Source organism: Podarcis gaigeae (genome assembly GCF_964106915.1).
Source record: "Podarcis gaigeae genome assembly, chromosome: 18".
NCBI lineage: Eukaryota > Metazoa > Chordata > Lepidosauria > Squamata > Lacertidae > Podarcis > Podarcis gaigeae.
Genome location: NC_139696.1, coordinates 10,629,824 through 10,656,758, shown reverse-complemented (window position 1 = coordinate 10,656,758; position 26,935 = coordinate 10,629,824). Strand labels below are relative to the sequence as shown.

The 26,935-nt window shown below is 48.3% G+C and overlaps 1 protein-coding gene across 2 annotated transcripts; it reads left to right on the top strand.

The window, feature by feature from the left end:
- Positions 1-6,010: 6,010 nt before the first annotated feature.
- On the top strand, positions 6,011-25,235 carry JSRP1 (junctional sarcoplasmic reticulum protein 1). Of its 2 annotated transcripts, none has more exons than XM_083720576.1 (7): positions 6,011-6,572; positions 11,849-11,972; positions 12,782-12,828; positions 17,576-17,924; positions 19,082-19,234; positions 22,404-22,483; positions 23,901-25,235. In XM_083720576.1, the coding sequence occupies exons 2-7, from the start codon at positions 11,870-11,872 to the stop codon at positions 24,486-24,488; spliced, it is 1,320 nt and encodes a 439-aa protein (XP_083576702.1). In that variant the 5' UTR covers positions 6,011-6,572; positions 11,849-11,869; the 3' UTR covers positions 24,489-25,235. The 2 variants fall into 2 exon arrangements, with proteins under 2 accessions (XP_083576702.1, XP_083576703.1); XM_083720577.1 differs by having other exon boundaries at positions 6,023-6,232.
- Positions 25,236-26,935: the final 1,700 nt, after the last annotated feature.

Here is a 26,935-nt window from a genome sequence, read left to right as displayed (position 1 = left end):
TTGCCGATCAGAAGGTCAGCGGTTCAAATCCCCGCAACAGGGTGAGCTCCTGTTGCTCAGTTCCTGCTCCTGCCCACCTAGCAGTTCGAAAGCACGTCAAAGTGCAAGTAGATAAATAGGTACCGCTCCAGCGGGAAGGTAAACGGCGTTTCCGTGCGCTGCTCTGGTTCGCCAGAAGCGGCTTAGTCCTGCTGGCCACATGACCCGGAAGCTGTACGCCAGCTCCCTTGGCCGATAAAGCGAGATGAGCGCCACAACCCCAGAGTTGGTCACAACTGGACCTAATGGTCAGGGGTCCCTTTACTTTTACCTTTTATGACTATATAAATTAAATGTTCATCCGTTTACAAGACAAACACATAGGTACATAGATATATAAACCACATGTCTGAAACAGTACAGGAAAACAGTTCTAAAGCCATTTTGACTCTTTCAGTGACCTCTGCAGTTTGGATGGAAATAGGAAAAGCCTCCCCTTTGTCTCTGTGCTCACAAATCCTGCCTTCAGGGCACATTTGGGTATGAATTAGGGTATGAATAGGGACGCAGGTGGCGCTGTGGTCTAAACCACAGAGCCTAGGACTTGTCAATCAGAAGGTTGGCGGTTCGAATCCCCACAATGACGGGGTGAGCTCCCGTTGCTCGGTCCCTGCTCCTGCCCACCTAGCAGTTCGAAAGCACACCAGCGCAAGTAGATAAATAGGTACCACTCCGGTGGGAAGGTAAACGGTGTTTCCGTGCGCTGCTCTGGTTCGCCAGAAGCGGCTTAGTCATGCTGACCACATGACCCAGAAGCTGTACGCCAGCTCCCTCAGCCAATAAAGCGAGATGAGCACCGCAACCCCAGAGTCGTCCGCGACTGGACTTAACTGTCAGGGGTCCTTTACCTTTACGGTGAGCCCAGGTAATGCAATCAGTGACCATTAACAGGTTTCCTGCCAGACAGGATTTCTGCTGTAGACTGCCTCCTGTGATGTATTTCTGCTGTAGACCACCCCGTCTGTGATGTATGTATGATGTATTGGGGGTGGTCTTGTGCTACAATGCGGGGGGGGGGGGAGTCTATATAAGGGCTTGGCACTCCATTGTTTTGGGTTCCTCCTCCCTCCTGCGTGTGGTGAGTGAGAACCCTGTTACAACCATTTAATAACGATCAGGCTTACAAATCCTGTCTTAAGGGCATATTTGTGTATAAATAGGGTGAGCCGTGACCTGGATTCAGGAACGAAAGTATTAACCACCACAAAAGAATGGCCAGGCTGCCCAGGTAGATCAATCAGTGGCCCTTATCAGGTATCCTGGCAGGCAGGATTTCTGCTGTAGACCGCCTTCTTCTGTGATGTATGTATGATGGTTCAGGGGGGTGGTCTTGGGCTACAGGGTGGACAGTTTCAAAAGTCTATATAAGAGCTTGCACACCAATGTTCTGGGTTCCTCCTCTCTCCTGCGTGGGGTGAGGGGAGCACCCTGTTGCAACAGTTAATAAAGATCAGGCTTAATAGCTGCTTTGCTTCTCAATATTCTCTGGTTGGTCTCTGTTATTTTCTCCTACCGATAGGGAACCCACTTAAGGACTCTATATGGGCTCTTGGATACCCCATAAGGGGGAAAGGGCAGGTTTTTTTTACAACACCTGGCATGCACCCTTTCCCTGGAGATGAGAAGGTGGTGCTTGCAGTCCCAGATTCGGTCCCCAGCATCTGAGTAGCAGCACAGTGCATGCCGCTGGGTCAGAAATAGAAACTATAAGCAGCTCACAAAAAAAGTAGACGTTAGATTAACTCTCCTGTGCAAAGAGGTCCTTCCTATTTAGTCTGTTGTCTGTCCTGAATATTAATGATTGCTAAGCTTCTGATGTGGTGGGGGGAGACCCCAATTCTGGTAAAATGCAGTGTGCAAATTGGGTAGGCATATTCAAAATAAGCAGATCTATCCGGATAATTTCCTCCACTTCCATTGTGAATGACAAATTCTGTTCAATTGACAGAACACTGTGATTTACTCAGAACATGAGAGCTTCCGGTGCCAACACTAGAGGGTGCTGTCTGCCTATTTAATTGGCATCAAAGAACAGCGGAATTGTTGAGTCGGAAGGGACCATAAGGGTCATCTAGTCCAACCCCCTGCAATGCAGGAATCTGCAGAAGGACAGAGTTGTTTTTTTCACTTGATCTGCTTTTTAAATTTCCCCCTGTTCCAATCCGAACAGGAACTTTGACATGCTCAGAGAACCTTGATTCAGAAACTGTAGAATATGTATTTCTAATGCATTCATTGCTTTGGGGTACCGGTTTCAAATTCTGCAGAACTCTCCATCAAGGAAGATGTTGCATGACCCAGTGGGTGGTGGAACAAAGGGGTAGGTGGGTAGAAAAATAAGAGTTGATATCTTAACCCTATGACCAGCTTCTTGCCTTTGGGAAGAGCTGCAGCTCATAGAATCGTAGAATTGAAGAGTTGCAAGTTTGGTAAGAATTTTAAAGTCTTAGATATATAATAAATGTTCATAAATGTACCAACCAAGCATGTACGTAGATCAGCACAGGAAGACCGACCTGAAACCATTTTTGATTCCCAAACTGACCAAATGTTTTCTCTGCGAGGTCAAAAGAAAATGGAAAAGCCTCCCCATTGTCTTTTCCTTCACAAATCCTGTCTTAAGGGTATGTCTGTCTGTGTTTGAATAGGGTGAGCCTGTGACGTAGCTCAGGAACTAAGTATTTATCATTACAAAAGACTAGCCAGGCTCCCCAGTGTATCCAATCAAGTGAGCATTAACAGGTAACCTGTCAGACGAGATAAACAATGCACTCAGATTTCTGCTGTAGACTGCCTTTTCTGTGATATAGGTATTCTGTTTCTGGGGTGGTGGTCTTGGGTTACACCCCTTCTGTGATGTATGTATAATGTATGGAGGGGTGGTCTGGAGCTCCAGGGCAGGGAATTTAAAATGTCTATATAAGGGCAGGCACACCTTGGTTCTGGGTTCCTCCTCCTTTCCTGCATGTGGGGAGTGAGGACCCTGTTGCAACAGATCAACAAAGATCAGGCTTACTAGCTGCTTTGCTTCTCAATATTCTCTGGTTGGCCTCTGTTATTTTCTCCTACCAATAGGGAACCTGTGTAAGGACTCTATATGGGCTCTTGGGGGGAATCAGAGGCAGAATATCTCTAGGCATGACTGGGAACGATCCCAGCCTGAGAACCTCTGCCAGTCAGTGTAGACATTGTTGAGCTAGATAATGGCAGCTTCTCTTGTTCCTGTTTAAATCAGATCTTCTTTCAGGATCATGAGGACTACAGCCTTGCTTTACCTTTTTGACACCCTGCAGAAAGCTTGGAGATGGAATTTTAATATAAGCAGCTGTGTCAACGCTGGTTACGTTTTAAAGAACTGCTTTTAAATGTTGCATTTTAAATTGTTGTCACCCTTGGACCTTAGGATGAAGGGCATATAATAAACTAAAATAAGTAAATAAATTTGAAGGCCACCAGTCACTCATGTGAATGTATTTCCCATCTCGTGTGTGTGGAGAGAAAGAGAGAGGTGTAAGTTTTATCCATTTTTTTATTTTGCAATGTTAATGGATGGGGGAGAATTTTATTTGTGTTTTCATGATAAACTCTCCGGTGGGCACTTCTCAAACCCACCCGCCAACCAGGTGGTTCTCAGAGCAGACCATTGAAATGAATGGTTCACAGCTAGGTGAGCCAGTTAAGTTCACTTAGCCTGCTCTGAGTATGACTAATGCTGCACACAAGCCAAATCATCATTTGACATTTGCAGCTCTCTTGATTTCCCTGTCCAGTTTTGCAACCAGCGTGTACAAAAATGTATTTGTTTGGGGGGAAGTGGGTTGTAATCTATGTTCTTCCTACTCAGGGTAGACCCATTGAACCAGATGGATACTACAATCTGGGGTCCATTCATTTTGATGGATCTGAGTACACATAGATATACCTACATTAGTGAAAGCTACATGCATTATCCCGGGACGCGGGTGGTGCTGTGGTCTAAACCACAGAGCCTAGGACTTGCCGATCAGAAGATTGGTGGTTCGAATCCCTGCAACGGGTTGAGCTCCCGTTGTTCGGTTCCAGCTCCTGCCCACCTAGCAGTTCGAAAGCACATCAAAGTGCAAGTAGATAAATAGGTACCGCTCTGGCGGGAAGGTAAACGGCGTTTCCGTGTGCTGCTCTGGTTTGCCAGAAGCGGCTTAGTCCTGCTGGCCACATGACCCGGAAGCTGTATGCCGGCTCCCTCAGCCATTAAAGCGAGATGAGCGCCGCAACCCCAGAGTCGGCCACGACTGGACCGAATGGTCAGGGATCCCTTTACCTTTACATGCATTATCCTTGCTTGCAAAACTGTGTGCATCAGTCAAAATCTGTGTACTTCATGAGAGATTTCCATGGAAATTATGACAAAATTACCACGAGGATGCTTTTATTTTATTTTTATTTTTAACGTAGGTTCGTACCAAATGTCAGTCACACTGCTGTGGATCCATTTAAATTAATGGACCTGACTAATGTAGGTCCATTAATTTGAACAGGTCTGCTCTGAGTGGAATATAGAGGGTGACAACTCAATATATATTTTATTTTATTTTATTTTATTGCATTCATACCCCACATTTTTCTCTCCAAGAAGCTCCAGGTGTCGTACGTGGTTCTCCTTTAACCCCCCACAACAACACCCCATAACTGTCAACTTTTCCCTTTTCTTGTGAGGAATCCTATTCAGAATAAGGGAATTTCCCTTAAAAAAAGGGAAACGTTGACAGCTATGCAACACCCCTGTGAGGTGGGTGCGGCTGAGAGAGACAGTGACCACCCCTAAAGGACAAACCCAGGCTTCCTGGCTCTGCGGGGGGATTCGAATCCACTCCCAGCTCAAAACTCTAACTGCTGCACTGGACCAGCTCTTAAACCACCACAGAAATGGGAGATTCGAGACAGCAAAAACGAGAAGCCAAGACGTTGAATGAACGGCTCCAATATGAAAGAAACCCCTCCCTCTGCGCGTTTGTCCTTTACCACCCCCTGTCACTTTTCCCAGACCCTCCAAGTGTCCCTATTTTCCAGGGATAGTCCCAGATTTATAGAAGCCAGGGCCGCCTTACCCATAGGCACTAGGGGTGCAGGGCACCCGGGCACCAGGCCTGAGAGTTAAGTCCAGGAAAAAGCGCAGCAGCGGGCCTTCTGCTGTAGGCAGCTCTGCACCAAGAGTTTGGGGGTGACTGAGCCAGCGAGACGCTGAGCCAGCAAGACATCCTGCGTGCCTGGGACTGGACAACTGGGGAGGTGGATCTTTGCACCATGGCGCCACATATGCTTAAGACAGCCCTGATAGAAGCCATCTTGGTTTCTGGCTTGATCCTGGAATATCCCGCTTTTCCTTAAAGGTAGAGGGACCCCTGACTGTTAGGTCCAGTCGCGGACGACTCTGGGGTTGCGGCGCTCATCTCGCTTTACTGGCCGAGGGAGCCGGCGTACAGCTTCTGGGTCATGTGGCCAGCAGGACTAAGCCGCTTCTGGCGAACCAGAGCAGCGCACGGAAATGCAGTTTACCTTCCCGCCGGAGTGGTACCTATTTGTCTACTTGCACTTTGACGTGCTTTTGAACTGCTAGGTTAGCAGGAGCTAGGACCGAACAACAGGAGCTCACCCCGTTGCAGGGATTCGAACCACCGACCTTCTGATCGGCAAGCCCAAGAAGCTCAGTGGTTTAGACCACAGCGCCACCCACGGCCCTCCTTGCTTTTCCTTAGGACATACCTATTTTCATTGGAGAAATGTTGGAGGGTAGGGAGTTATGTGGCCTTCAAGCCTAATGTGGTAAGTAACTATACAACCTTTAGAAGACATCTGAAGGCAGCCCTGTAGAAGGAAGATTTTTAATGTTTAATGTTTACGTGTTATGTTTTAGAATGTGTTGGAAGGCGCCCAGATTGACGACTTCTTCTTCTTCTTCTTGACATCCCGATTTTCACTGGAGAAATGTTGGAGGACATGTCTTCCCCACCCACCAGGGCAAAGCCCCTTGCCTTTCGAAAAACGAAACTGCAGCAAAGTCCCCGTCATTGGCTGGAATTTTCCTCGGAAGGGAAGGACACCTGTCGCTGTATATTTCAGCTGTGTAGAGAGACACACACAGAGAGAGAGAGAGAGGGCAGGATTGATCCAGGCGACAATCTGAAGGCCAGACGGACGGATTTAAAGGACCTGGGTATGAACTGCATGCCGTCTGTCTGTCTGTCTGCGTCTTAGCACTCTCAGCTTCTGGTTTCTGAACCACGTCTGTCTGTGTGTCTGCTTGCAACAATCCCACGAACTTTCGGCCAGCCTGCCTGGATTTCCCAAAGATTCATTTTCCCCTTTCGCTGGCTAGATTCCAGCTGGGCCGCCTTCCACGGGTCGCCCGGGATGGGGAAGGAAACTATTTTTGGGTGACGCTTTGATGTTGAGTCAGCAGCCGTCGACGCAAAAGCCCCACTCCGGCTCCCTGGGAGCTGCGGCGAAGGCTGCTCCCCATCTGAGAACTCAAATGCAGGCATGAAGCTGGCAAGGTATCTATAACTATAGATTGCACTCTGTTATTATTTCCATTTTCTGAAGCAGACTAACCTCGATGTGTTCCTGGCCCAGTAACCATCAACGTTGGGAAGATCCAGGCAAAGAGTGTATTAACTTCTGCCCGCTTCCAAACCAGTGGTTATTCATTACTGGGTCAATGATTGATCAACACCATCACCTTTTACCTATGCCTTGAGGTGTTTTGCAGCCAACGAACATCTGGCACCGTTATACAGCTTTTGGCAAACGTTGAGGAATGCTCACCTCTCCAACCTGCTTGAGTGGTGTATTTTTAGGGACCGACTTATTTCTGCAATGTTGAATTGTTTCCAATGGCTTTTAATGTTGTGTTCTGATATTTAAAGTTGCGTTGTAATTGCCGTAATGCTCCTGGGACCTTAGGATGAAGAGTGAATAATAATAATAATAATAATAATAATAATAATAATAATAATAGCCAGTAGCATTCTTCTAGAGAGAGGTACCAGAACTCGCCCTTGTCCTCTTATAATGAGAGGTGCCAGATTCAAGGTGAGGGAGTCAAGGTGTCTTACAACATTCAGAAGCTTGATCCTAAAAACCATGTAATAATAGCGAATAGGTTAAAAACATAAGGATTTGGAGGGAGATTTTAGCTTGCGCAGACACCAAGAATATTTAAAACACGTGTGTGTGTGTGCACACACTCACACCCAGACCAAAGAATATTGAGAACTCTGATTAGTTACCGTATTTTTCCGCGTATAAGACGCCCCCTATTTTGGGGTACTCCAAATTAAGAAAACACCCCTCAGCACTACCTGTATATAAGACGAGCCCCAAATTTAAACAGATTTTTTTTGGTAAAAAAACCCTACTTTTGCTGGGAACCTAAGCACTTCTGTGAGGAGTAAGCTACAGTTAACAGGATTATTGGTGTGTGTGTGTGTGTGTAGAAATGTGCTTTACATAGTCTAGCAAAAGGACATTTCTCCAGCATTTCTCCTACAAAAATAGGATAAATTGCTTTATGCTAACCGGTAATTAATTCTGATGCTCATATTTCAAATCCAGCTTGCGTTTCCATCTCCACTTGTTTCTGTAGTTCTTTAAATACTCAGTAACAGCTCTTCCGTCCTCAAGGAATTTATCTTCATTTTGGTCTCTAATCTTTGCTGTTAATCTTGCCAGCTCTGCAAACGCCATCGTTTTCAAAAGCCATTCCCCCTTTGTTGGAACCTCCTCTTTTTCCCATCTTTGGGCATACAATATTCTTGCTGCTGTCGTTGTACACATAAATAAGGAAGCTTTTAATGTTTGATGTCTTGTGGTGTTTTTATGTTTTGCTGGAAGACACCCTGAGTGGCTGGGGCAACCCAGTCAGATGGGCACATAACAACAACAACAACAATAGTAATAATAATAATAATAATAATAATAAATTAATTAATTAATAAAAACCAGAGTGGGCTCCATGGGCCATATTGGGCCTCCCCAGTCAGGAACACAGTGAGATTCTCACTGTCTGCTCCTCAGCTGTGGAATCACCTGTGGCTGAAAGTCTGCCAAAATCCAAGATTGAGCATATACGGGGAACATCTTCTGTTAAACGACCATAGGTGTTTTGTTCACACCTGGCACAGATCCAATTAAATGAATATTCAGTTTAAATAAGTAGCATAAGAATGTGGTTTGATTGAGGACTGGAGCCTTGCGCCGTTTTTTGTTTTTTAAGAGGAAAGGCCATAACGCAGTCATTGGACACCTGCTTGGCATGCAGAAGGCGGCAGCTTCAGTCCCCGGCACCTCCCGGCAGAGCTGGGGACGGGTGCCCACCTTGAAATCTCAGAGAGCCCCTGTAGGTGATGCTGAGCTAGACTGGAAGAGCGCTCTGACTTACAGAGTCATATAATCGTAGAGTCGGAATCTCATTTCTTCTAACTTTAAGCCAAAGATTTGAGTCCCACCCTCCAGAACAGGAGAAAGCAAGATTTCTCCCTGTTCCATGAGACTCAGAAGAAGGCAGCTCAGAAATTATGTCCGTCCCACAAGCTGAAAGCCTCCCCACCTCCGGTTTTCTTAATTTCTTTACAGTGGTACCTCAGGTTAAGTACCGTATTTTTTGCTCTATAAGACTCACTTTTTTCCTCCTAAAAGGTAAGGGGAAATGTGTATGCGTCTCATGGAGCGAATGCAGGCTGCGCCGCTATCCCAGAAGCCAGAACAGCAAGAGGGATTGCTGCTTTCACTGCGCAGCGATCCCTCTTGCTGTTCTGGCTTCTGAGATTCAGAATATTTTTTTTCTTGTTTTCCTCCTCCAAAAACTAGGTGCGTCTTGTGGTCTGGTGCGTCTTATAGAGCGAAAAATACGGTACTTAATTCGTTCTGGAGGTCCGTACTTAACCTGAAACTGTTCTTAACCTGAAGCACCACTTTAGCTAATGGGGCCTCCCACCACGGCCGCGCCGCCGGAGCACGATTTCTGTTCTCATCCTGAAGCAAAGTGCTTAACCTGAAGCACTATTTCTGGGTTAGCAGAGTTTGTAACCTGAAGCATGTGTAACCTGAGGTACCACTGTATTGCCCTTTTGCCAGGCTGCTCAAAGCACCATGCAGAATCTTCATCCCTCCGTGTTTCATTCTCACACAACCACTCTGTGGAGTAGGCTAAGATGAGAGGGACAACAGACTAGGACATGGGAGGCCTGAGTTTGAATCCTTTGAGAGCCAGTCACTGCCTCCCAGACTAACATACCCTGTTGTGAAGGGAACAACCAGCTGCACGACCTTGAAATTCTTGGAGAAAAAGCTGGCATATAGATGCAATCAGTAATCATAATAATTGAAAATCAATCATTTGGATTGTTGGAATGGGTTGCTGGATTGTTTGGGAATTGCCCTTCTCCAAAAAACATCCCGTAAAAGCAAAGTATTTTTTTGTAACACAGTGGTACCTCGGGTTACAGACGCTTCAGGTTACAGACTCCGCTAACCCAGAAATGGTACCTCGGGTTAAGAACTTTGCTTCAGGATGAGAACAGAAATCGTGCTCTGGCGGCGCAGCAGCAGCAGGAGGCCCCATTAGCTAAAGGTGCTTCAGGTTAAGAACAGTTTCAGGTTAAGAACGGACCTCCGGAACGAATTAAGTTTTTAACCCGAGGTACCACTGTATGTGCCACGATTTTATGCCTCCAGTATATGCAAACATCTGGCTTACTTAATATATTTATTAGAACCTTTATTCTCAATAACGATGAAGCCCGCAGCTGGAGATTGCTTTGATTTTTTAAATGAATCTTTATTATTTGTAAAGGGCAGCTCAGTGGGCTAGAGCGTGGTGCTGATAACAGCAAGGTTGCAAGTTCGATCCCCGTATGAGACAGCCGCATATTCCTGCATTGCATTGCATTGCGGGGGTGGGGGGGTGGGGGGGTGGACTGAATGATCATTCCAACCCTACAATTCTATAATTCTATATTTGTATGAGTTGATCCTTTATTCTCCCTTTGGAGCTGCGCTGTATGTTTAAAATCTTTTGATTGTTGTCTTTTTTTGCACGTTGTTGTTGTTGTACTTTTGTCTTTCCGGGCTGTGGCGCTTTAAGGTTTAAAATCTTTTGATTGCTTGTCTTTTTTGCACGTTGTTGTTGTTGTTAGTAAATCAGTTTATTAAAAAAGGAACAAGCAGGCACACCCACCCAGGGAGCTTGTGCCTGAGGCAGGGTCAGGATTCGAACTCAGGTCTCCCAGGTGCCTAATCTGACACCCTCTTTCCCACTGCACCTAGGGAGGGGACTGGCGAGGCTCCTCTTGCGTCTCCAAACACCTGCTTGGGCTGTGAACGGGACGGGGAAATGGGGCTGCTCGTCTTGCAGGTTGGAAGGGGTCCAGCGTGCTGGGTTTCAGATCCCTATTCTTAGAAGGCTGCCATGGGGTTTTTGACGATGACTGCACAGCCAAGGCTCTGGTTTGACATATCCGAGTGTGAATGAAGCCTGTGGCATCTTCCAGGAGAGGTGGGGTCGAAACTGGACTGCCGTTTAAGGCCCTGGGATATTACTTACACCACCACCACCCACCCACCCACCTTCAGCTGCCCCACCCCTCCAACAGGACTCAGTATTTTAAAAAAGGCAATCTCCTAGACTTAGAACCAATTCTCCACTTTGGGGACAGGAGCCTTAATAATAATAATTTTATTATTTGCCCCAGCCACTCTGGGTGGCTTCCAGCATATACAAAAACATTAAACATTTTTAGAAAACCCTTTCCTATCCAGGGCTGCCTTCAGACATCTCCTAAAGGTTGTGCAGTTACTTATCTCTTTGGCTCGGGGGTCGCATAGCCCCATACCCTCCAACATTTCTTGGAGGAAAATAGGGACCTTTAGGACCGGTGTTATATGATCCGAGTGGCCGTTCCCAGTCACCAGTCTAGCTGCCACATTCTGGATTAGTTGTAGTTTCCGAGTCACGTTCAAAGGTAGCCCTGCGTAGAGCGCATTGCAGTAGTCTAAGCGGGAGATAACCAGAGCATGGACCACTCTGGCCAGACAGTCTGCGGGCAGGGAGGGTCTCAGATGGAGCTGGTAGACAGCCGCCCTGGACGCAGAATTGACCTGCGCCTCCATGGACAGCTGTGAGTCCAAAATGACTCCCAGGCTGCACAACTGTGCCTTCAGGGGCACAGTTATCCCATTCAGTCCCCCATACCTGCCCACCCCGTGTCCCCCCAAAACAGTAACCTCAGTCCATTAGCCACCATCCATCCTCCAACTGCCTCCAGACACACAAACAGTGGATCATGGGTAGGCAAACTAAGGCCCGGGGGCCAGATCCGGGCCAATCGCCTTCTCAATCCGGCCCAGGGACGGTCCAGGAATCAGCGTGTTTTTACATGAGTAGAATGTGTGCTTTTATTTAAAATGCACCTCTGGGTTATTTGTGGGGCATAGGAATTCATTCATTTTCCCCAAAATATAGTCCGGCCCTCCACAAGATCTGAGGGACAGTGGACCGGCCCCCTGCTGAAAAAGTTTGAGTGGATCAATAAAGGCCCCCTTTGCGCTATGCATTGAAAGCAGCCTTGGAGCACTTTAAAGAGCCATATTTCAACTCTCTGCCCCAATGAATCTTGTAGTTTAATCGTACTGAGAGTTTTTCAGAGACAGCGCGAGCAAAAGCTTCAGTCCAACTGGGATTTGCACGGCTCGGGTCCCTTCTGCTTGTTTCGTGACTTTAACTGGTCGGGGTGCTGACGATAGATCTCTGCCTTGTTCCTGTTGTGTTTAGCAAGGGTTCCTCAGCGACGACATGGCGACGGGTCCCTGCGAGATCCTGGAGCAGAGCGAGGAGTCTCCAGATTCTCTGAAAGAGTCTCCGGTCCAGAAGCCATTGAAAGAGGAGATAAAAGAAGGTATTTTAATGATAGAATTGTAGAGTTGGAAGGGACGCTGCAGGGCAGGGATATGAGCATGGCTTAGGGAACCTAAGCAATTTATGCCCTTTCAGAAGAACATGTGAAATATACTGTGCACGCGTGGGTTCGAATCCCACCTTCGTCGCCAGTGAAATATACTCGGAGTCGAGAGTGGATTTCATGCTCTTTATTCAGCTCATAGTGGTGAGGAGGAATGGAAGTTCCCCCAGAATGTCTGCTTTATATACGTTATTTACACAATGGGCCCCACGTGATTGGCTAATTCCAGGATTCTCCTGCAGGCCAATCAGGTTGCAGATTCACTTCCACCTGGAGTTGGATTGGGTGGCTCCTGTGGACCAATCAGACTGCTGCATTCAGGATCCTATTGTTCTAGGACCAATCAGACTGCTGCATTCTGGATCCTATTCAACTCAGTACATAACACCATGAGAACAGAAGACGAGGCTGCTGGGTCCGGCTAAAGGCCCATCCTTGTCCACCATCCTGTTCTCTCAGGGGCCCATTGTGGGAAACCCGCAAGCAATATCTGGGCAAGAGAGCCTCTCCCCTCCTGCGGTTTCCAGCACCTTGTTGTATACAGGTATTAAAAGATAAGCCAGTCCCCAAGCTCTTAATCTCATGGACATGACACAAAAGGAAGGACGGAGGAGGAGGGAAGAAGAAAGCCAAAGTCAGGTCAGTCTCTCCTCATGATCATCGTCTCCCCCGTCATCTCAGCGCTGGTCCGTCTCCACAGCTCCCACCATTAAATCGATGCTAATTGGGGTGTGTTTCTTTAACAGATGCCGCAATACCAGTAAGTAAAGAAGAGATCAACAGCACCCCAAACGTAAGTATGACCGTGTTTGGCAATGCTTTAAGACCCTTGCTTCCCGGGTCCTCTCTCGGCCCACATCCACATCTCACATTGAAAGCAGCATTTCTGCCGCTTTAACAGTGGCGACTTAAATAAAATTTTATTATTATTTTAGAATGTTGTATTATTTTAATGTTGTTAGCCGCTCTGAGCCCGGCTTCGGCTGGGGAGGGCGGGATATAAATAAAATTTTATTATTATTATTCCCCCAAAGGATCACAGGAACTGTAGTTTTTGTTTTTGATTTTTTTTTTCATTTATTACATACATCTCGACTTCTTAACATTTACTATATATTCCTCCCTCCCCTCCCGGGCTTCCCCCAACTTTTCACCCATTTTGCTATCTCTCAACAGAAAAAGTTGTTAATAACGCAACATCAAACCTAAAAACATAAAAATAAAATTAAACACACCATCCCATTTCATTATCTTCTAAGCATTTTCTGATGCTGATAATGTGGATGTTTATTTAAATCCTGCCATCAAGTCTATTGACTTTCTTTGTTTCTGCAAATATAATATGAATGGTTCCCATTCTTTTTCAAAGTCGCTGTTGCCTTTTTCTCTTAGTCTCTCATTTTTGCCCGTTCTGCATAGTTCATCAACTTCTCTTGCCATTGTTCTTTAGTGGTATTTCTCCAGTCTTCCAATTTTGTGCAATCAGCATTCTTGCTGCTGTAGTGGCATACATAAATAAAGTCCTCATTTCTTTTGGTATGTCTTGACCTAAAATGCCTAATAAAAAGGCTATTGGGTGTGTTTTTTTACAAAAGTTAGGAACTATATTTTGTTAAGGGTGCTGAGAGTTGTTAGGCGATCCCACAATTCCCCTCAGAGAACTACAATTCCCAGAGAGGTTTAACAATCAGTCCCTCTTCCCAGGGAATTCTGGGAATTGTAGCTTGGGGGGGGGGAATATAGGAGTCTCCTAACAACTCTCACCACCCTTATCAAACTACAGTTTCCAGAATTCTTTGGGTGACATCACAACTGTTAAAAGCAGCAGAATAATGGCACGTGTGGCGCAGATATGTGTCTTGGGTCTGGGGTCTGGTTCTCCTGGGACAGAACTTAGTCCCAACTGAGTTCTACCCAGAGAAGACCCATTGAAATTATTTTTAAAAAAACCTTCAGGTTTTTTAAAACGTAATTTGGAAATGTTTGTAAAATTGAGCAGCAATAGGGAAACATCAGGCAGTGGGGCGGGAAGTCAACTTTTAAATTTGCATTAATTTGGTGTTAATTCTTTTATTTTTTAAAGCATGATCTCTCCTTGCGGGGGACGGAAGGGATTCTTTTTCTCGTTACCATCATCGTTTCATTTATCAATTGCTCCCTACGAACCCCCTCAAAGAGATTCCCAGCACCAACTTCGTAGGAAGCAATTAATAGATGAAATAATGATGATAATTACGAGAAAACAGAATCCGTCCTGTCCCTCGAGAGGAGAGACTGACGCCTGGCAGCCTGTCCCAACATCGTTCCTACGTGAGCTCACCACTCTCTGCCTAAGGACAAGCTGTCCTGCTGAGCAGCTCAGGCAGCCGGTTTGTGGCTGAGCTGATTTTTGAACCTTGTCCTCCCTCCTCCCTCCTTGCAGCTGTTCCTGCGATAGAACAAGATTCTAGTCCTCAAGGAACTGGCTTGAAGCAGGAAACTGTAATAAACGTAAATCTGCCCTTATTCCCTTATGGGGGCCACAAGAGCCCTTCCAGAGTCCTTTGCAGGTTCTCCATCGGTCGGAGGAAATAACAGAGGCCAGTCAGAGAATACTGAGAAGCAAAGCAGCTAGTAAGCCTGATCTTTATTGATTTGTTGCAACAGGGTGCTCCCCTCACATGCAGGAAAAGAGGAGGACCCCGAACAAAGGTGTGTCCGCCCTTATATAGACATTTTAAATTGCCCGCCCTAGAGTCCAAGACCACCCCCAGATACATCATACCTGCATCACAGAAGGGGCATAGCTCAAGACCACCCCCCAGATACATCATGCCTACATTGCAGAAAGGGGTGGTCTACAACAGAAATCTGAGTGCGTTGTTTACCTCCTGTCTGGCAGGTGACCTGTTAATGCTCGCTTGATTGGATACCCTGGGGAACCTGGCCAGTCTTTTGTAATAACACTTAGTTCCTGAGCCAGGTCACAGGCTCACCCTATTCATACCCAGACATACCCTTAAGACAGGATTTGTGAAGGAAAAGACAATGGGGAGGCTTTTCCATTTTCCTTGACCTTGCAGAGAAATCATTTGGTCAGTTTGGGAGTCAAAATGGTTTCAGGGCTGTTTTCCTGGGCTGCTTCAGACATGTGGTTTATATATTTATGTACGTGTTTGCTTGGTACATTTATGAACATTTATTTTATATATAAGACCTTATTTTTTTATTTCAAAAGCAAGAAAGCTGTCTTGTGCCAGCTCTGAATGCAAATGATGTGTATTCCCAATTAGCTATAGCCCTTTCCCCAAACTCTCTGTAGCTCAGCTGATAAGAGCATGGAACTCTTAATCTTAGGGTGGTGGGTTCAAGTCCCAGATGAGGCAAAAGATTGCTGCATTGCAAGGGGTTGGGCTACATGATCCTCAGGGTCCCTTCCTGCTCAATGAGTCTGTGATGTCATTAGTCAACCCTGTATAACGCACACAGAAGCCTGGTGGATCCAAATTTGGAATGGTCCAAATTTATAGTATACTTAGAGAAAACTATACATAAATAAAGACACTCACAGGACTGAAATAAAACTCATAACGTTAATTGCAAACATTTGGTTAGGCCACAAGATGTAATGCTGTAATGTAATAAGGAATGTATGTTTAAAGTATAATACAAAAAATTATTAAGGAATTAGAGACATTTATAGAATGTATATAGAGTAATCACGCTTAAGAGCAATGTAGAGAAGCCAGAAGACGGGTGGAGGGAAGTTAATTCGGATAAGATATAGGTTGAAAGGAGAATAATATTGTTAGGCTGTATTGTGTTTAAGATATTTGGGAAAAAATTAATAAAAATTACTGGGGAAAAACAAAAACAAAAGCAAGAATCAAACAGAAGAGCATTCTCCCGTGTGTGTGTGTGTGTAAGACAACCAAATTCCGGCTGCCCCAAGTTGCACAACCCACAATGCTGAGCATCTTATCTGAGGCAGGCTGAAAACAGCAGCCAAGGACCCTGAAATTCCAATCAAACGGACACACGCACACAAAGGCTGCTATTGTGTAATTTGTTCTACAGAGCCGTGAACCTTCACGACAGCATCCTTGAAATTGAAAGGAGATTCCTCTTGATCTCCTCTCCAAGTCCCGCCTGGAAATCTCTCTCTGACTTTTAGCAGCCCGAGGCATCGACAAACACTTCAAAGCACCAGAAATTGTTATCCCTGTGTTGAGATGCAGTGGTTGGTTTAGAGATGGGGAGACCAGGATTCGAATCCCACCACCCCCATGCGCTTCCATTTGCTTGTGGGCCTTGGGCCACTCACCTTAACCTACCTTGCAGGGGCGTTGTGAGGATAAAATGTGGGGGGGGGGGGAGAGAACCATGTAGAAGTCAGAAAACAGCAACACCTGGAGGGAGACAGATTTCCCCATCCCTGATGGAAGAAGAAGATGCATTCCCCTCTCTTTAGAGAAGGCCTCTTTGGAATAGAGGCATTGTTCCATTTCCTCCATGCAGCAGAGAAATGCTACTTCCTAGATCAGGAATGGATGGGACACGGGTGGCGCTGTGGGTTAAACCACGGAGCCTAGGACTTGCCAATCAGAAGGTCGGCAGTTCGAATCCCTGCGACGGGGTGAGCTCCCATTGCTCGGTCCCTGCTCCTGCCAACCTAGCAGTTCGAAAGCATGTCAAAGTGCAAGTAGATCAATAGGTACCGCTCCAGCAGGAAGGTAAATGGCGTTTCCGTGCGCTGCTCTGGTTCGCCAGAAGCGGCTTAGTCCTGCTGGCCACATGACCCGGAAGCTGTATGCTGGCTCCCTCGGCCAGTAAAGCGAGATGAGCGCCGCAACCCCAGAGTCGGCCACGACTGGACCTAATGATCAGGGGTCCCTTTACCTTTACCTAGATCAGGAATGGGGGACTCCTGTGTCCTCCCCCAGTTGCCTAGCATGAGATGTAACTATTGAAAATAACGAAGAATCATACACATTGATGTCTGGGCAAGAAATCAGCTCACTACTGTGTCCAGTTCTGGGCACCACAATTTTAAAAAGATGTTGACAAAGCCGAAAGGTGTGCAGAGGGAGACCAAGATGATTAAGGAAACCAAGCCTTGTGTGGAATGGTTGAAGGAGCTGGGTGTGTTCAGCCTGAAAAAGAGGAGACTGAGAGGAGATAGGATAGACATCTTCCAATATCTCAAGGGCTGTCACATGGAAGAGGGAACCAGCTTGTTTTCTCCTGCTCCAGAGGGTAGGATTCGAACCCATGGCTTCAAGTTACAAGAAAGGAGGTTCCGACTAAACAAAAATTTCTGATGGTAAGAGCTGTTTGGCAGTGAAAAGGAGGTGGTAGACGATCTTTCCTTGGAGGTTTTTCAGCAGAAGCTGGGTGACCATCTGTCATGGATGGTTTAGGGGGTTGGACTGGATGACCTTTGGGGTCCCTCCCAACTCTGTGATTCTATGAGCCCATAGTATGTATTATTTTAGAAAACTGCTTGCAGGACGTCTTCAGTGTTCAGATGAAATAAACCACTGGAATTCCTCCCACTTTAGGGTATAGAGAGGAAAGATGTAGACAGGCTTCACGTGGTTGAGCAAGACCTCGATGAGTTCGTGGACAGCATCGGAGAAGCAGCTTCCTCCACGCTTCCCGAGCCGTTGCTGGAAGCGGAGGAGCCCCTGGCTCCCGGGAAGGTCCCCGCAAAACAGCCCCGAGCCGAGCAAGTGGCGGAAAAAGTCCTGCGGGCTGAAAGGGTGGTCGAGAGGACACCCCGAGCAGAAAAAACCTCTGGGATGGAGAAGGTCGCTGAGAAGGTTCCCCGAGTGGAAAAGGCACCCCGAGTTGAGAAGGCGGCGCGGGCAGAGAAGCCGGCAGAGAAAGTGCGGCCTGCAGCTCCAGCAGGTATGTGGTTTCCCTGGGGCCAGATGCGCGCGTGACGACAGCATTGCTTCCTACTTGTAAAGGCAGAAATTGCAGGGACTTGGGGGCCAGGGGGCAGGAGGGTGGGTTTCCAAGCTTCACTTTAGCAGCTTCCTTAGACCGAGTCAGACCATTATTCCATGTAGCTCAGGGCTGCCTACACTGACTGGCAGCAACTCTCCCGGGTTTCAGACAATGGAATCTTTCTAAACCCAACCTGGAGATTTTGGGACTTTCTGCATGAGGTTATGGTCCTTTCCTTCATGGTCCTGAGCCGATTTAAACTAGGAAACCTCTCTCCAGGATATCAGACAGGGGGCATTCCCAGCCTTACTGGGAGACACTGAGGATTGAACCCAGGACATTCTGCATACAGAGCAGCTGTTCTGTGTTGTGGCCTTTCCCTTAAAACTACAGGTCCTTTCCTCCTTGTAGCATGTGTGTGTGCCTGTCCAGACAGCTTTCTTGGTTTGGAGGGTGAGGAACAACTAAGAGGGGTGGGGAGCAAGGGAGATGAGAAACAGGGAACACAAACAAGGCGGCACTTGTGCTCATTAGGACTGGGTAAAATATCAATATAAGGGATGAGGGTGGCGCTGTGGGTTAAACCACAGAGCCTAGGGCTTGCCGATCAGAAGGTTGGCGGTTCGAATCCCCACGACGAGGTGAGCTCCCGTTGCTTGGCCCCAGCTCCTGCCAACCTAGCAGTTCGAAAGCACAAAGTGCAAGTAGATAAATAGGTACCACTCTGGCGGGAAGGTAAACGGCGTTTCCGTGCGCTGCTCTGGTTCGCCAGAAGCAGGTTAGTCCTGCTGGCCACATGACCCGGAAGCTGTACGCCGGCTCCCTCGGCCAATAAAGCGAGATAAGCGCCGCAACCGCAGAGTCGGCCACGACTGGACCTAATGGTCAGGGGACCCTTTACCTTTAATATATCAATATATCAACCAAAACTGGTTCAAAGTCCATAGTGTGATATCGGTTTCATAATTTTTTGGCCTGGCAAAATATTGCAAATTATGATGTGTGTCTTAACACTGAATGTCCCCCATGATGGACCCACCAAAAGCAGCCTTGGGGTCCCAGCAGGCTGTTCAAGTGTGCCCAACTCTCTCGCTCTCTCTGTTCTCTCCTGGAAGCCACAAAGACCGTCCCGGTTAAGAGGAAAGCAGAGGCCCGCACTGCAGGGCCAGCAAAGGACACGCTCCCTTGGGAGGGCCTGACCCTGAACAAATGCCTTGTCGTCGCCTCCTGCCTCGCCCTCCTCAGCGTCAGCTGCCAGGTGGTTCAAGGTAAGGGAGAAGAGCGGTTTCAGGATGTGACCAGCTGCTTACTGGAACACAGAATCATTGAATTGTAGAGTTGGAAGGCACTGTGAGGATCATTCTAGCCCATGGGGAGGCAACCTAAGGCCCGGGGGCCGGATCTGGCCCAAGCACCTTCTAAATCCGGCCCCCAGACGGTCTGGGAATCAGCGTGTTTTTACATGAGCAGAATGTGTGCTTTTATTCAAAATGCATCTCTGGGTTATTTGTGAGGCATAGGAATTTGTTCATTCCCCCCCCCAAAAAAAAACATAGTCCGGCCCCCCACATGGTCTGAGGGACAGTGGACCGGCCCCCTGCTGAAAAAGTTTGCTGACCCTTGAATTATTCTAGGCAGGAATAGGCAGCTGCCCCAGGCAGGGATCGAACCTGCAGCCTTGGCGTTCTCAGCACCACGCTCCAACCAGCTGAGCTATCCACTTGGGTAGTGGGCTCCTTCTGTTCAGGGACCTCCTTTTGCAATTAGGAAAACCCCACATTTATTGAGTGGGACGCAGGAGTAAAAGGGCTTGGGGTCCTATCCAAGTTGCAGCCAAACCGCAAGTTTCTAGTCCTCATGGTTAAAAAAAAAAAGCGCTGCACAAATTCTGCCTTGTACCTGATGTTAGTCATATTCAGAGTATGATTAGAGTGTGGTGCTGATAACGCCAAGGTTGCAGGTTCGATCCCTGCAAGGGACAGCTGCATATTCCTGCACTGCAGAGGGTTGGAATAGATGATCATCAGGGGTCCCTTCCAACTCTTAAGATTCTATTCTACCTCAGATCAGTGGTTCCCAGAGCGGGTGCTACTGCCCCCTGGGTGGGAGATGTTGGGATTACCTAGGGGGGAGCTAAGAAGCAAGGGGGCATCAAAGGGGCACTGGATAGCGTTGCCATATTTCAGAAAGTGAAAATCTGGACACAAATCCATTCTGAATAACACCTTTACAGTCATATCTTGGGTTACAGCTGCTTCAGGTTATGTTTTTTCGGCTTACGGCCCGCTGAAACCCAGAAGTACTGGAACGGGTTACTTCCGAGTTTCGGCGGTCACGCATGCACAGAAGCGTCGAATCGCAACCCGCGCATGTGCAGACGCAGGTTGCAAACATGCATCTCGCACGGATCACGTTCGCAACTTGAACGTCCACTGTATAAGGCAGCAGGCTCTGGGGATTAATTTTTTTTTTTTGAGGCAAGGAAGTGGTTTGGGAACCACTATCTCAGATCTATTTTGGGGGTGAGGAGGGGGTGCTACTCGGAGTAGAACTTGTTCCGGGTGTCTGCCTTGCTTGGCCAGTTAAGAACAGAAGGCTCCTCTTCTCCAGAGGATTCCCTCCAGGCAGTGTTCGAAATTAGCCAGGCGCCAGGCGCCTTTTTCACCTGGATATCGGCCACTTGCGACCTGGGTGCCAGGATGGTGCCTGACGTCTCCACCATCTGGGGATCCTTGGATCTGGTCTGTTTTCACACACTAAGGTCCCATCCTGTAGAATTCTATCCATTATATTTTATCCGCACAATCGGAACGCATTTCAGGAACCAAAATGCATTTTCAGTGCCGCCTGAGCAGTAGCAGTGAACATCATTATAGTGAATGGTTGTCGCTTGTCTTGGCTTCCCCCACTGCCCTGCTCAGAGTTGGGAAGAATATTCCTGCGTTATGAATGGTCTGTGTCACCATTAAGAAAAAGAGGTCGGAATAGGCCAGTATACCATATTTTTCGCCCTATAGGACGCACCTTTTCTCCTCCAAAAATTAAGGGGAAATGTGTGTGCGTCTTATGGGGCAAATGCAGGCTCCTTGGCTTCAGCGATAGCAACGCGAAGAAGCCTCCGAAGCGCAGAGGGAGCGCTCCCTCCGCGCTCCGGAGGCTTTGTGTCGCTTTTGCTGAAGCCTGGAGAGCGTCAGTGCGCACCGACCCCTCTCACTCTCCAGCCTTCAGGGAGAGCCCCCTGAAGCCTTCGGAGCGCAGCGCGAGTTCCCGCTGTGTTCTGGAGGCTTCAGGTTCCTTTCGGTGAAGCCAGGAGAGTCTTGCTCTCCCGGCTTCAGCAAAAGAAACCCGAAGCCTGAGGAGCACAGCGGGAACTTGCGCTGTGCTCAGAAGGCTTCAGGGATAGCCGTGCAGCCCCTCCAGCAGGGAGAGGCAGCACACGGCTATGACTTCTTTAGCCCCACGCAGCCTCTCCCAGCTGGAGGGGTTGCGCAGCTAAAGAGGAAGCCAAAACAGTGAGCGGGATCCATCCCGCTCGCTCTCTTGGCTTGTGCCATAGCCGTGTGCAACCCCTCCGGCAGGGAGAGGTTGTGCGCAGCCTATACGCTGCTCTTTGGGGCTGGGGGGGAAATAAGATTTTTTTCTTGATTTCCCCCTCTAAAAACTAGGTGTGCCCTATGGTCCGGTGCGCCCTATGGAGTGAAAATTACGGTATATGGGAACTGGATAAAGTGACTTTTCTTCTTTTAAGTTCTCAAAGCTCTTAACTGAGCTCAAGGTTGTCCTCTGAACTGAGAACCAATCACAGTCAGTCCATCATTTGAAAAATAAGACTTTGCCCCTAAAGGGCAAGTATTCCGTTTTGGCGACTGTAACCCTGGTTCAAGGAGTCATTTGGCACCTAGGTTATATCTGTGTTTCTAACACTGGCTCTGGGTCCAGGAAGGCTGGAGCATGGAGCTCGGTGGGAGATGTTGCTTCAGAAAGGAAGCAACTCAGAGTAGGATCTGCAAGCTCTACTCCTTTCTGGCTCTCAGCCTGGCCCTGATCCAAGGAGGCCTGATCGACACCCTTCTCTGAGTAGCTTCCCACGGGTACATAGGTGGCAGCTCTCAAACTCACATCCAGCTCCACCTGCCAACCAGAATCAGTGAGTTCTGCCTGCTGTTGTCTCTGGCGCCACCTGCTGTCAGGCTCCCTGCCTTCCCTCCAACCAGTCCCAAAGTGCACCAGCTAGGATCAATCCCCATTTCCCCCTAATTCAGGAAAACTGGTGTCTGGAGCTAAAAGGGAGATGTTGCTTCAGCTGTGAAGCAGCTCGGACTAGGTTCTCAGAGATGGAGGATGCGGCCGATTCCTAGATTTGCAACATCCGCCCAAAAAAGTGCATCTACTTTTTGGTATTGGAGCACATCGAAGGTCGCCTCTCCTTTCCCACAGACATTGTCGACTACGGCGGGGAAATCCTCGAGGCCGAGCTGAGCGCTTGGACATCTCAAGACGGCAGCGTTGGGGAAGCGGTGAGTTGAGATGACAAACGGGTGGGTGGAAAGCAGCAAAATATGCCCAATTCCAGCAAAGCAGGTTGTGTCCATCCACGGTGGAGGATGCTGAATTGGGGTCCCAACCCACTCGGCCAGCCCCCATCTAAGGAGAAGGCTTCATCCTGGAGCGGGGGGTGGGAAAAGCTGATACCCTCCAGATTTAAGTTTATTTTGTCGCTGCTGTTGTTGTTTTAATGCTTTATTGTGCTTTTAATTCTGTCGGGGGCTGCCCAGAGTGGCTGGGGAAACCCAGCCAGATGAGTGGGGCAATAATAATAATAATATTGATAATACTATTGCTGGCATCTGGGGCTGGTCAAACTGCTGTGACAGCAGTACTGAAGTGCCCTCCCTGGGGCACAATCCTGGGCAGTGTGTCTGGGGGTTCTGGGCTGCTCAGACAAGACCCCCCTCTCAGCCTCACTGATGGGGTCCAAAGGAACACAGTGAAAGACCTTTGGTACCAGCTTGGCTGCAGGAGTTGCACAAGGCGTCACCCAACTGCCTTAGGGACTCCAGATTTGTGGAGGTTTCCCTCATGTGCCTTTTCTTCTCCCAAAGATGTCCCACAAGGCATTCACGCATTTCTTTATTTAACAAATGCATTTATATAACAAATGTATAGACTACTTTGTGGCCTCAAGCCGTTAAAGCAGTATTCGAGGCAGAATAATAGCTTTTTCTTAGACTTGTCTTCCTCCAAATCATAGAATCATAGAATCATAGAGTTGGAAGAGACCACAAGGGCCATCGAGTCCAACCCCCTGCCAAGCAGGAAACACCATCAGAGCACTCCTGACATATGGTTGTCAAGCCTCTGCTTAAAGGCCTCCAAAGAAGGAGACTCCACCACACTCCTTGGCAGCAAATTCCACTGTCAAACAGCTCTTACTGTCAGGAAGTTCTTCCTAATGTTTAGGTGGAATCTTCTTTCTTGTAGTTTGGATCCATTGCTCCGTGTCCGCTTCTCTGGAGCAGCAGAAAACAACCTTTCTCCCTCCTCTATGTGACATCCTTTTATATATTTGAACATGGTTATCATATCACCCCTTAACCTCCTCTTCTCCAGGCTAAACATGCCCAGCTCCCTTAGCCGTTCCTCATAAGGCATCGTTTCCAGGCCTTTGACCATTTTGGTTGCCCTCCTCTGGACACGTTCCAGTTTGTCAGTGTCCTTCTTGAACTGTGGTGCCCAGAACTGGACACAGTACTCCAGGTGAGGTCTGACCAGAGCAGAAGACAGTGGCACTATTACTTCCCTTGATCTAGATGCTATACTCCTATTGATGCAGCTGGACGCCCACCAGTGATGGGAGTTGTGGGACCGCAACGTCCGGAGGCTGTTTTTGGTGACACCCGCTGTGTGTGTTTGTGTGTTTTCTTCCCATTCCAGGAAGAACTCTGGTTTTATGAGAGGTGGCTGAACTGGTCGGACATGGACGAACCGCCTGACATCGAGGAGGAGGAGGAGGAAGAGGAAACCCTCGAAGTCGAAGAGGAGGAGCCCACTGAAGAAGAGGAGGAGCCAGAGCCAGAGGAGGAGGAGAAGCTAGAGGAAGAGGAGGAGGAGCCAGAGGAGGGAGGGGGAGGAGTTAAAGTCAAGCAGAAGAAAAGGCCGGAGAAAGCTACCCGGAGAGAGAGGGTCTCCAAGGAGAAGTCCCAGAAAGGTCGCAAGGACCTAGAGGAAGAGGAGGAAGAGGAAAAAGAGGAGGAGGAAGAGGAGGAGGAGCCTGTTCGCAGCAAGCGGCCTCTGCGGGAAGGGAAGCGGAAAGAGCAGCGTGAGGAGAGGAGGAGCCGACAGCCCAAACCCGAAACCAAGGCCCACAAGCATGAGGAAGGGAAGGGGCGCCCCAAGGACGGGCGCGACCGCGGGAAAGAGCGGGACCACAAGGCCCACCCCCACGAGCAGAGAGGCCGGAAGCCCTTGCGGGTGCAGCGCCCGCTCTTCCCCCTGCAGAAGCCTGCCAGGCGGCACGACTGAGACCCCTCCGCCGTGGGAAGCAGTGCTCCAAAATGCCCCCTGTGCCCTCAAACAAGCGGGTGCAGGGGCCCAGGCGACTTTGGAGCAGTGCGAGACCCGCTTGCTTGCGTCTCACAAACTTCCCCTTGGTCCCACTTCCCAGACACATAATACCGAGGCCCTGCCACCTGCAGAGGGATCTTGGGCCATGGCCAAGGACTTGTCTGCCCAGCCCAGATCCCTCTGACCTCTGACCTCAAGAAAGCCTCTCCCACCCCCCCATTTTCTTCTCTCTTTTTTTGGGTGTTCACACCTCCCCCCCCCCAAATAACAGGGCAGGGGGAGGCACCCCACAACGGCAAGGAGAAGTTGCAGTGTTTGCTAAACCGGCTTGTGACGGATGATGAGGCCTTTGTGCTAGACTCTGCTGCTTTGGTAGATGGAAGACACCCCCCCTGAAACCTTGAGATCTCACCCCATAAGCAGTGGGGTTGGCTCACACATCCACACCCCATACATCAGTGCCTGAAAAAAAAGACAGATTGAACTATCCATTCCTCCTCTGTCACAAAGCAGTTTTCAGAGGTGGTGCAGATCCTGATTCCTCTTCATTCATCGTGTTTGCAGTCTTAAATTCAGCTCCCCACCTTTTATTCTCCAGCCAATTTTCTCAATTTTTCCCCTTAAAAGAACTCTTCTCTTTTCTCCCCACCCTTTTGGCTTAAATCTGTTTATAATACATCTGTTAAATAAAAGTTTCAGACATGTGGGATAGACTTTTCTTTTTCCTCCACGCAGCAACGATCCCCTGAGGATCCCTGACCATTGGGAAATTCTGCCTTCTGGGGCTGCTGGGAGGTGGAACTTAAGGGCACCTGAAGGGGCACAGATTTCCCCAAAGCTGCTCTATTCGGAAGAGGCATTTCCTGCTACCAGGACAGTGATCCCTCTTCGAAATAGAGCAGCGGTGTCCAATCTTTTTTCAAAGAGGGCCAGATTTGATGAAATGAACATGCATGAGGGCCAACCTTTTTTTAGGGATGAAGTATTGAAGTTGTTGACCTTTTTTAAGGATTTCCCCCCAGAGTTCCGGACCTTTTTTAAGGATTAGTCACAGAATACTTTTCATATACCTTTTGGCTCAGATCGCAGGCAGCACAGAGGGAGAGACAAACAGTGGGTGGGAGTGACATAACCGCCCAGTGGAAGTTCCATTCCCAGGAAAGAAATTGCCGGTGGGGCTGGATTAAACTGACCAGTGGGCCAGATTTGGCCCCTGGGCCGGACTTTGGACATGCCTGAAATAGAGGAATCCAGTACAGTCATACCTCGGGTTACAGACACTTCAGATTGTGTTTTTTCGGGTGGTGGACACCCGAAACACGGAAGTACTGGAACGGGTTATTTCCAGGTTTCGGCAGTCGCACATGCGCAGAAGTGCTAAATCACGCTTTGTGCATGTGTAGGCGTGCCAAATGGCAACCCGCGCATGCGCAGACGCGCCGCTGCGGGTTGCAAATACTGCGGGTTGCGAACGTGCATCCACTGTATCTGGAGGGATACAGGTTCCCCCCCATCCCAAATTGGAGAAGAGTAGAATGCCTCTTAAAAACAGATGCATCCTCTCATCTCTTCCTTGCCGCCTCTTGGAACAGGGGAGGGGAACATATATGGTTGCCAAATCTTGCTGGAATTCAGCTCCCATAATTCCTGTCAATAGCTGATAGGGGTTTGAGTCCAGCAATAACGGGAGGGATCCAAAAAGAGGCATGGCTTGCTCTCAGAAGGGGATGCCTCTTCTAAGCATTCATAATAATAATAATAATAATAATAATAATAATAATAATAATAATATAATTTGTTATTTGTACCCCACCCATCTGGCTGGATTTCCCCAGCTACTCTGGGCGTCTTCCAACAAAGATTAAAAATACATTAAAATGTCACACATTAAAAACTTCCCTGAACAGGGCTGCCTTCAGATGTCTTCTAAAAGTCAGATAGTTGTTCTTCTCTTTGACATCTGGTGGGAGGGCGTTCTACAGGGCGGGCGCCACCACCGAGAAGGCCCTCTGCCTGGTTCCCTGTAGCTTGGCTTCTCGCAGTGAGGGGACCGCCAGAAGGCCCTCGGCGCTGGACCTCAGTGTCCGGGCAGAACGATGGAGGCGGAGACGCTCCTTCAGGTATACTGGACTGAGGCCGTTTAGGGCCTTAAAGGCAATGCTGATTCTTAGATGCTGGTGGTAGGGTTCTGGTGGCGGCAGCACAGGAAAGGGAAACCACTCTGCACATGGTCAGAGGCATGGCCTTGGTCACATTTTTTAGGGTCCAGAAGAGCCCTGCTGGACTAGACTTTGGTCTATCCTGTCCAGCATCCTTTTATCAGCAGCAATGGAACCAGATGCCTCCGGGAAACCTGCAAGCACTCTCCTGCTTTGCGGGGGGGTTGGGCTAGATGACCCTAGGGG